Source organism: Morone saxatilis, unplaced genomic scaffold (assembly GCF_004916995.1).
Source record: "Morone saxatilis isolate NCDOM2014 unplaced genomic scaffold, NCSU_SB_2.0 Contig10, whole genome shotgun sequence".
NCBI lineage: Eukaryota > Metazoa > Chordata > Actinopteri > Moronidae > Morone > Morone saxatilis.
In genome coordinates this window covers 16,929,137-16,939,681 of record NW_023339652.1, presented here as the reverse complement: position 1 = coordinate 16,939,681, position 10,545 = coordinate 16,929,137, and the positions used below count along the sequence as shown (strand labels likewise).

At 39.0% G+C, this 10,545-nt stretch overlaps 2 protein-coding genes across 3 annotated transcripts in view; one reads left to right on the top strand and one right to left on the bottom strand.

Annotated features, from left to right (window-relative positions):
• The window catches only part of ppp6r2a (protein phosphatase 6, regulatory subunit 2a), an 18,759-nt gene extending 12,729 nt beyond the window's left edge, over positions 1 to 6,030 (bottom strand). The window contains exons 1-4 of one of the 2 annotated variants that reach the window (XM_035674206.1): positions 5,536 to 6,030; positions 1,915 to 2,084; positions 1,058 to 1,307; positions 261 to 447 (exon numbers count right to left, since the gene is read on the bottom strand). In XM_035674206.1, the coding sequence (XP_035530099.1) occupies positions 261 to 447; positions 1,058 to 1,307; positions 1,915 to 2,023 (546 nt within the window). In that variant the 5' untranslated portion in view covers positions 2,024 to 2,084; positions 5,536 to 6,030. The remainder of the gene's footprint in view (positions 1 to 260; positions 448 to 1,057; positions 1,308 to 1,914; positions 2,085 to 5,535) is intronic. The other variant, XM_035674197.1, reaches the window with a different exon arrangement.
• A 1,976-nt stretch (positions 6,031 to 8,006) lies between these two features.
• LOC118340340 (E3 ubiquitin-protein ligase Hakai-like) overlaps positions 8,007 to 10,545 on the top strand; it is a 4,043-nt gene continuing 1,504 nt past the window's right edge. The window contains 5 exon segments of the mRNA XM_035678240.1: positions 8,007 to 8,075; positions 9,124 to 9,288; positions 9,842 to 9,948; positions 10,163 to 10,246; positions 10,392 to 10,465. Of these exon segments, the coding sequence (XP_035534133.1) occupies positions 8,063 to 8,075; positions 9,124 to 9,288; positions 9,842 to 9,948; positions 10,163 to 10,246; positions 10,392 to 10,465 (443 nt within the window). The 5' untranslated portion in view covers positions 8,007 to 8,062.

Sequence of the window (10,545 nt, the reverse complement as noted above, 5' to 3'; positions counted from 1 at the left end):
ACATCTTGTGTCCAGCAGGAAACAACATTTGCATATTCATAAATTCTGGAATTTTTAATAAGGAAGAAGGAATAGATGACTTTCTGTGGATTTTAATGTGGAAATTATACTTTTTTGTGGCTTCTGTTTTGTACTGTAAGTTGTAAGTGTACTTGTCAGTTTTTTGCTATTCAGTACAATCCATTAACAGTGCTTCTGATTGCTCATTTACATGTTCTACTCAAGAAACCGTTGACAAGCCATGATTTTTTAACTTTAACCTGTTCAGTTTTCCTGGCAATGAGATTGCCGATGGTTTTGCTGAAGAAGCTGGCCAGTAGCGGGTTGAGGGGTGGGTCCTGCTCCAGGAAGTGATAGAGCATCTCGAGGAGAGATTCTTCCCCGCCGAGCTTATCGTTTATAATGGACACATCTGACGTGAGGAGCTCACAAGCAATGTTGGGAAACCTTATTTAAAAAAAAAAAAACACAGAATGACAATGAGAAGGATTCTCTGTGCAATTAAAGATATATAAATGGCATTTCTGAAATGTTTTCTGATCATCTGAGCCTCAATGTGTCTAAAAAAGTCAAAACAAAATTTGATTATATTAAATTGAATCAAATCCTGTGGGGGATTTCAGTGACTGGAGCAGTAGAAATAGGATGTAACACAGTACAAATAAATAAAATCTGAGCAGACAGGGCTCTAAACACAAACAACAGCTACAACTCTATAAAATGTATTTTGATATTTTCTCTTTTTAAGACAAAATATGAATAAAAAGTACACAAAAGTGACAATATGTGATTTTAGTGCATATTAATCCAAATGAACTGCACCAGGTAGGGCAGTATTGCAGAGACAAAGAACAGTACGATGGTTGAAAATGTTGTTTTAAATGATGCAGCATTTAGAAAAAGACATATTCTAAATGCTATAACTATTTATACTTTTATTTTATTCATTCAATTTCATGCAACTACAGTAGTTTATACTGGCTGCACTGACTATACCATCCTGACACCCATCACTCATCCCTGTCATCGGGTGTCAGTCAACACTGTGAGGACTCACTTAAAGCGGCTCCTCTCCTCTAGGTCGGCGGGCGGCTCTGTGGTGATGAGGCTGACCAGCTCCTGCATGCAGTGGTCCTGGGAGAGGAAGAGGAGTAGCCGGCGGTTTTGGGCCTTGCACTCTTGCAGCACGTCATCCTCCTCCATCAGCTCTCTCAGCGTCACGTCCTCCCTGTCCAGCAGCTGGTCGATGTGGGAGGTGGTGTGCAGGTCGAACTTCCAAAACATGGTGGCCGCTGGGACGGGGGACACTGCCCTGGGCCGTAGGACAGCAGAGCGATGAGGGGAAGGTAAAGGGGAAAAAACAGAGGTGGAGGAGGATGAAGGGACACAGGGAGGCCCAGCAGTGTCCACAACAATGAAAGAAAGGGGTAGGGAAAGGAAGGGAGACACTCTTGTAAACAGTATTTTCTAATGACATAAATTATGATCCCATTAAGATAGAGTATTCCAATGTATGCTGCATTCATGTAGGCCATTTTGGACATTTATAGACTTTTGATGAAAATAGGAATTTATAATAGTTTTCATAGGATTTCGCCATAAGAACAATGACATACGCTACTTGGATCTTTCATGTAAAGCTATAAAAAAACAGCCCATGTTTTTGCTAAATGTGCATGTTGATGCCCACAAAGATACAAGACAACAAGATTATCAAAATGACAGAATGGCTGAGTCTGAGGTTAAACACTGAAGGATAACTCTGACATGAAAGCGGTGTTCTACAGCATTCAAATTTAGACCTATAGGGAACTGGTGTAGCTAGTTTAATGAATATACTCTGTTATTTAAAATAAGGATAACAGGATCCTGGTGGTACGTGTAAATGCCACACAGGAAAGTGCTCACACATACCAGTGGATGAAATGTGGATATCTTTAATCAGACCTCCCCCACGGGCAGGCAGGCATTTGTGTTTGTGCAGACGACAGAGAGTGTGGTGAGGCCTGGCATTTATCAGCATGGGTCTCCTCTTAAAACGCAGGCCTCTTTAGGAGATGAGACGCTGAGAGGCTCACCATAACCTGCACGACAACAAAAAGAGCAGAGGTTATTCATCAATTGTGCAATGAGATTTTAGAAGAAATGTGTTAACATACCATTCAGACATGATTTTAGATTTTCATGATCTTTAGAAATACTGGTTGTGAATGTATACATGATTAGCTATCATGTATGTTTTGCACCATTGTGAAGTTGTGTTGTCCTTATGTGTCAGCTTAAAGCTGCTGATATATCTCGTCCATATGTTCGTCCTTTAGAAATAAAGTAAACTCTGCTCTCGTTGGCACTTCGGTACTCTTCTTAATCTTAAAACTAATGTACAATGACTGGGATGTAAATCAATCTCACGCAGGGTAAAATATCATATCAGTAAGATTCTCAACACTGCAAACTTATTAAAAACTAATCTGTTGTTAAGAAGGCTCACCGTCGGTCTAATGTTGTCACCTTGGTGCCTTTCCAACTGACAACTAGTGATAATCAAAACATCTTATAAAGTCAAATGCCAGTTCAGTCGGTTCACATAAAATCAAACAGGTTTAAACTTATACTGGACTGGAAAAACCGGAAGCTGACCCAATCCTAGCACTAACTTATGTCTCATTAAAAAAACAGAGGCCACATCAAAAAACTAAAACCATTTAGTTGCAAGCTGGACAAGCATGGTTATTACTTTATTAATGTAGGTCTACTCTTCACAGCTGTGTTGTTAAAGAAGAAAGGCCAAAAAATAATTTTAAAAATGTCATTTAAAGCACTGTCTTGGAGTTTTTGTGACACCCCCCAATTTACCTGTAACACATCTAGAACATCTTCGTGCTGTAATCTGGTTGATTACACAAAACAAGACAAAGTGACCCCTCAGGATTTACAGTGGCTATTTTGTGAAAAAAAATGTATTTTACACAGTCACTGTGTGCATCAGTCTATTCTTGAACAAGATTATGTCAACATGAACGCTACAACAATTAGTCAACTAATTGGTTAGTGGATCAACAGAAAAATAATCCCCAACTATTTTGATAATCCCTTAATCGTTAAAGTAATGTTTACTGCTGTTCTTTTTAGCCTCTCATATATGGAGCTTTCCTGTGTTTTTCTGTTTTACATCATATTAAACCGAATATCTGGGTTTAGGACTGACCAATCAAGACACTTAAAGTCACTTTGGACTTTGAGAAACTGGGACGGACATTTTAAACTATTTTCTGACATTTTATAGACCAAAAAAAAAAAATTTATTAATCTACTAAATTAATCTGCAGATTAATTGATAATAAAAATAATTATTAGTTGCAGCCATGGTCAACATATATTGGAGACGTGTTTATTGCTATCAGATGGTGGTACAGTAAATGGAGAATGTTTCTTAAAGGGTCGAGAACAAGTATTTGATGCTTTTGTGACTACACAAGTATGTTTAGTTTGTTTTCCCTCGTGTGGTTACTGTGGCAGCTAATCTAGACAACCTAACACAACCGCAGTGACAAAAACCCTTCTGCCTTTGTCAAAGCTAACGTGTCTCTCTGAGCAACATGCTATCAACTGTTGTTCATGGAAGTAAAACTGAAGGAGGAAATCAAAGTGCTTCCTCCTTTTTCTTTTCCTTATTTTCCTGGGGGGGGGGGGGCCNNGGGGGGGGGGGGACCCTTCCCTTCTCTGCACATGCAGCGGCAGCAGCGTCCATCTGGCATACATTTACAGAGTACACAAGTGCAATAATAACCCGCTGAACGCTCCCTGTGGACACTGAGCAGGAAAGCAAATGCTTGACTTTACATCCAAAATAGAATCCACCAGAGGCAACCTCAACAAAAACAGTCTACTGGCACATATAAGACGATGAAAAGAGGAACAATGGGGCATGTAAAGGCCATATATGTAGATGCAGTGAGCCAACAATAGTCTGTAATTAGGCAAGTTAAAACGCAGTGAAATCAAGCAAAAGGAAATTCCACCTGCACTTTTACACGAGTTCTCCTTTACTTACTGAGTGTAAATAAAGATGCAACTGGTAGCAACTGTTTATTATGCTGTTCCAGATACCTTGTACAAAACTGATCATTGGTACTGTATGGGATTGATCTTAATTTGTGTATCTACTAGTGGAGTTAAGTTTATAACATATACTTATTGTAAATCAGGCATATAATATATAAGGATATGATTCTCAGAAATTAGATATATTATATTAATTAGTATATTTTCTAAACCAAAGTACAACAGCACACATTGAGGACAAAAAGCTTCAGTTTTAGTCAGCCTGTTGCTGCTTACTTACATTAGGTTCACTGAAGTTGTAGAATGAAGTAAACAGGTCTGTATGTAATGTTTGATATACTGACGGTGGTCCTAAAATATTTAAAGATTCTTTATGAGAATAATGGACAGTGACTTCAATATATTCATTCACAAATGTTCCTGTTGCTTCTCCAATTCATAATATTCATTACCTTGGGTTTGTTGGCTGTCAAACTAAATAAGCCATCGCATCAGACTTTGATAACTTGAGATGTGAGAACATATGACAGCTCACGATACACAGATCTATTTTTAAATGGAAGTTCAACCTATGACAAAAAAAATGTGCATCTGCATGCCTCGATTGTAGGATGTTGTTACGTAAGGTAGTTACGACTATCTAACAATGAGAGAAACACTGTGTGTAGCTAAAGAAATGTAAACTGAGCTGCCATAGCCTTGGCATGAAGTGCACATCAACTGACTTGCGGCAGGAGCTCAGATTTCTGTTTACTTCAACTCCAGTTGAGGCACCACAAGCAAATAATCCAAGATCAAAAACAACGTATATTTCCTTTACATTAATTATACGGTTAATTACATTCCGTCATTTAAACACGAGGTCCCGTTCTTCTTATCCATCGGTAACTAATGAACCTAGACTGTGTTACGTGAACATTAGCTCCATTTCTGTAACTGAGCAAGGCTCCGTCGCTGCTGGCCTTAACCAACTCCAAATGGCTGCAGTGAAGAACACTACCAAACTACTTAGCTCGTTAGTTAATAAATCTAAATATATGCAGTAATATATAAGAAACATATTAGTGTTAATAAAATTCACGTTAACTTCGATGGCACTCAACTTCCACTGTTAAACCTAACTTAGCGACTATGTTGCGTTAACTGGCGTTAAGTGATCTACCAGCTAAACAGCTTCCTTTGGTGAAGTTAGCCGATTAATCAACATTAGTTTCTTAATCAGTGTTAATTGGTGATTTCCTTGAGCAAGAAGTTATCAAGTTAGCAAACAATTTAGCTAACGTTAACGTTAGTTCCTCCTTTCCTCTGATTAGCACGTAGGCTAATTAGCTCCTACCAGTTATCGTGTACTAAGCTGAGTTAGCCAACTTAAATAGCTCTCCAACTTAGGTTCAACTTTGTCGATGCAGCAGCAGAGTTAACATTAGCTGGTTGCTCAAAGTCGCGACGATCCTTCCGTCCAAAACTTACCTTTGATTCAAAGTCCGCTGCTATTCCTTCCGTCTCTATTAGACTGCTGGTGGAGTTTTTCGTCAAGCAACCAGCTACTAAGTCACTAGCTGCCCAGCTAACAGTTAGCTCGCCGTGTTAGCCCGCACACATTAGCCTGTGAGCGGATAGTGATTTGTTTTGAAGCGTCAGTCTGCGACAGACAGACAGACAGACAGACAGACAGACAGACAGACAGACAGGCTGCTGTTAGCTAGCTCAACTTGGCTAACGTTAGTCAAATGTGGCTTTGAAGTCTACCACATGAACTGTTCCCCAACAGCAATTGCTACTTGACATTAATAACAACACCTGTTATTTCAGATAGAGAGCGTATGTTTCGTACTCACGCACAAAGTAATTCAAACGCGGGGCTAAGTTTAGCAATGCAAAGCAGGAAAAACTCAGTCATATTTTTCGAATCAAAATGGCGACATGGTTACGAGAGCGCGCAGCAGAGCCACACGGACGCGCACCGACTCGAGGCAGCGCGAAGGGTTGTGGAGTAGTTAATGATGCGACAGTGCGACACGGTTATCTTTTAACTTAGAGTTGAACTAATTGTCAAATTCCTTACCATAATTATATGTTATTTATTATAACGCACCTAGAAAAATATCCACGTGCCATAAGAAGGAGTGGCCGTCTTACTAAAGTGTATTTTTTGTGTAAATATAAGAAGTCAAAGTTTACATTTTTGCTGTTTCTTTGTTGGGTTCAATTTAAATATACATAATAAATGTTCCATACAGATGGAGCACTGCCTGTGCTATATGGGGAGGTAGTTCAACCAGGGTGTATTGTAGCTGAGTCAGACCTCTAACCTTAAAACAATATTAAGGTATACTGTATATATTTCATAGCATATCCTGTACTATGTATAAAACACAAGGTCACACCCACAGTATTTCAGTTGTGTGACTAGTTAAGCGCAGTGGACTTTACTAAATAGTGAGATAATCAGGACAGGCAGATCTGCAAAATAAGATTTGTTTTATTTAAATAAGGTGAAGTGGGCTGGAAGGCAGCAGTCAGCAATTATTTCTTATTATTGATTGAATAATACATAATGTTTCAGTCCATGAAATGTCAATAATAACATATATTCATCACTAGTTATGAGTATGGAAGCGATTAAGGGCTGTAATAATTTTCATTTTATAAGCACTCGAATAACTAATTGTAAAATTGAAATATCACTAAATTAATAGAATTTAAATATTTTTTTTAGAAAACCATCTATCTGAATATATGAGGTTCTCCTCTTTGATATTTACATACGGAAATTTCAGATTGTGCCATTTGAAAAAAAATCAGACAGGAAATTCTAGTGTCATGGTTTTCCAGTCACTCACTTGAACTTATCTTTCTTGGGATCATATGACTGACAGAATGTAACCTAATAGGACAAAGGTCTGATCAATTCCATTAGGCTCCACTGTTTATCCCCAGTAGCCTGGAGTTTCTTGATATCAAGTTTTTGCATGACTTGAAATGACCTTTTGGAAGGGAAATTCTAACCACCTAAAATCAGATATGAGGTTTTCAAAATAAAACATTTCAATACAATCAATAAAGAGGTATTTAAATTTTAACATTAAGTATTCAGTAGTGATTAAATTTCACAATCAAGTATTCGGTTGCGTATAAGATCCAGATCTGTATGGCAGGGATCCTAAACTGCCGGCCCGGGGACCATTTCTGGCCCTCCAGCCGTCCTCTGTCCTGCAACATGATGTCAAAAATATAATCCGGCCTGCAAGATTCTTCTTTTTTTTTATTTTTTTTCTAGTTGTTTCATATAAATTTAAACTATCCTTCATATACAATTTGAATAAAAATACAATTCTTTTTTAAAACAATATATTTTATTTGGTGTAAATGGCTGATAATAAGAGAACAGGTTCCGGGCCTAATTTGCTGTTTGGCTGCGAACAACAACAATTATATAAAATGTACAGACACTGCTGTTTGCATTTATTTAAGTATGATGCTAGCAATGGAAATGTTTTCAGAAATATTGCACATTCTTGTACTACTTGGACTGTGCAGTGGCCCTCCTTTGAGATGACCATACCAGCAGTGGCCCCAAGCCATTTCTTCCATACATCATAGAGAAAAGTGTGTATAACAGTTGTTTATAACACTCAAAAAACAATAATGATATGAAACCATATATGAATGTGAAAACTGTTAAAAGGTAAGGTTTTATGTGATTTAATACATATTTTAAATCATTAATTACCAGCAGATCTGTTAATATTAGACATTCAGTAACGAATGATAGACATTATCCATGAGTTTATACTTTCAGAGGTTACCTCTTATTCATCCTGTCCTGAATTGTTTGCTTGCTATTGTTTTTTCTCTTTCCTTGACTTATTTTCTCTTCTCATATCTTCGCCTCACATCCTTTTCTCCTCTCTCCATACTCACTTTCCTTTCCTCTGCCTTCACCTCTTCTCCTCGCCCATCTATCCCACAATGCATTGCGCTCACTCGTTGGATCATGGACCAAAGCGGTAAGCAAAATGTCCAGTAGGGCCGACGGTAGCAAACTTCTTTTCTGTGATATATTTTTCACCACGCACTTACAGTTGTTGTTGTACCAGCTCCGCAGATAACGGCACACCATCCGGGCAGTAGACGGGTTTGCTACGGCCTCCTGTTGTCTTCTAGAGCAGCGTTATAGCTAGCATGGTCCAGGCTAACGTTAGCTAAACACAGGCTAGCGATGGAGTAACGCCACAACACCTGTGTTCACCAAAAGTTAACGTTAAGTTCTGAATGAATGTGTAAGGTCACATGTGATGTTGCTGCCTAGTTTGAACAGTTAAGGCGTTAAATTGCGAACATTGCGTTTATTTCGCACATGTCAGTAGGCGTAACCGCTAGCTGCGATTGAGTTGGGGCGCGAATGCTAACTGAGCAAAGTTAGCACAGTGCTAACTGAGCTAACTAAGATGTTGGAAAGAGCTCACATAACTAATGGCATGTCTTCACAATATTTGCTGAAGTCCTCCCCTTAGCGTTTTTGGCTTTTAGTCCTTAATCCAGACCACCGAGTTCACAAAAGATGAATTTGGATGTGATAACTAATATAACAAACATACAAGACTTATTGACTTAGATTGTTTCTTGGTCAACCAGGGTGGGAAAGCAGCACCAACCAAATGCTGGTAAAATATGAAAGTGGCTGTTTCAGACACAGCATAATGATTTATTATGAAATGGCTGATGAATCTGAACATATGTCTTCAGTGGCTGGTAGATGTGTACAAGTTAATTTCACACCCTGATCCCTACTGTGAGAGAATGTGTCCCCTCAGTGACATTCCCAGCATAATAAAGGATTGTAATGTAGTTTTAAGTCTTGTGTACAGGTAGGGGCCACTGTGACACACCCTGTGACAGTGCATTTGCGCATCCTTACTTCAGGCATCTTTTCCCGCAAGCTCGTTCTGTAATTGGCTTCCAACTTGTCATTTAAATTCTGTACTTATTGTTTCCTAAAATCCTATCGGGTGGCTGTGACTCTGTATTTCTGTGCTACCTTTTTTCCCCGAGCAGACAATGATCTTCAAGGAAGCGATGGCTCTGGGAGTTTGGGTGGCCCAGATGTTCGCAGACGAATCCCCATCAAACTCATATCCAAGCAGCCCTTGAGGATCAAACCTCAGCCCCGCGTGCAGAGACCCAGCGGCAGGCCACCTAAAAGTGAGGCTGGAGAAGACGGTAGGCACAGTCTGCCGCACACAACTATGCCTTTTTAGAACTGCGATCTGAGACCTTAAAAAAAAACTCCCTTCTTAGTGGGACTGAGACAGTGTGCTGTCTTTACAGTTGAGCTTGCTAAGAAGTGTGTGAGAGACAAAAAAAGTTAATAATAGCTATACAAGGATCAGTCAGTGTTTGTAGTGGTCCCCCTTTGCCCATGTAGTTTTCCTGTTCTTCCATATATAAGTTAACTTTTGAAACAATTTGAAGAAGAATTTTGTGTCTGATGTGTTAGCAATTAATGCAACCAGGAAGCTGTAGTAGAACTTCTTATATTCTCTCAACTGAGGTAAATAATTGTAACCTTGAATACAAACGTTTTTAATTTTGAGGGCTCGAATCATTTAGTGGTTTATATTCTAGAGATATCCATAATAATTATGGATATCTATATTATATAATTGACATGAGGGCAAATTGAATTGGACGGCATACTCACCACTTATCTGGGTTTTAGGGCGGTCTCTTTTTCTGCGTTGCATTATTGATGTGTGTCTCTCGTGTGGTGCAGATAACTTTGGCTTCAAGCAAGAGGAGAGGTTTGATTGTGGAGCTAAATCTGGTGATGTGTTTGCAAGTCAGAGGAGATTCCCCCAGCCGCTGTTTTGGGACTATAAGGTACGTCACCTGTGGACGCCCAGTAAGGTCTGGCACAGAGTACAGGATGTCTCAGGAATCCTGCACTCAGACTGGTTCAAACGGTTATCTTCCCGTTTGTTCTTCTGAGGGGAATTCTCACGTTTAATCTCCAATGAGCAAACAAAGAAGTAGAAAGACCCTAGAAGCTGTAGTTTGGGTGTGTTTAAACTGATTTTCATCTTGTTTTTAACAGTTAAATTTGATTGGAGAGAGGGATGAAGTACCAATTCACTTTTGTGATAAATGTGGACTTCCTATCCAGCTATATGGAAGGATGGTATGTATCCGTATGTATTTGTATGTTTTATGAATTAATTTTCCCTCTGGGGGAATCAGTACAGGGTTCTTTGATTTTGTTGAGCTGATCTTTCTGTGCAGGCAGTCACAGAGAAATGTTCATGTTTTGCCCTCTATCTCCTCAGATCCCCTGCAAGCACGTTTTCTGCTACGACTGTGCTTTGCTGCACGAGAAGAAAGGAGAAAAGATGTGTCCTGGGTGAGCTCTCTCTAAAAAACATTTTAACTATTTAAATGTGTTGTGAATATTGCAATTCCTTGTAGTTTTCACAGCCTTAA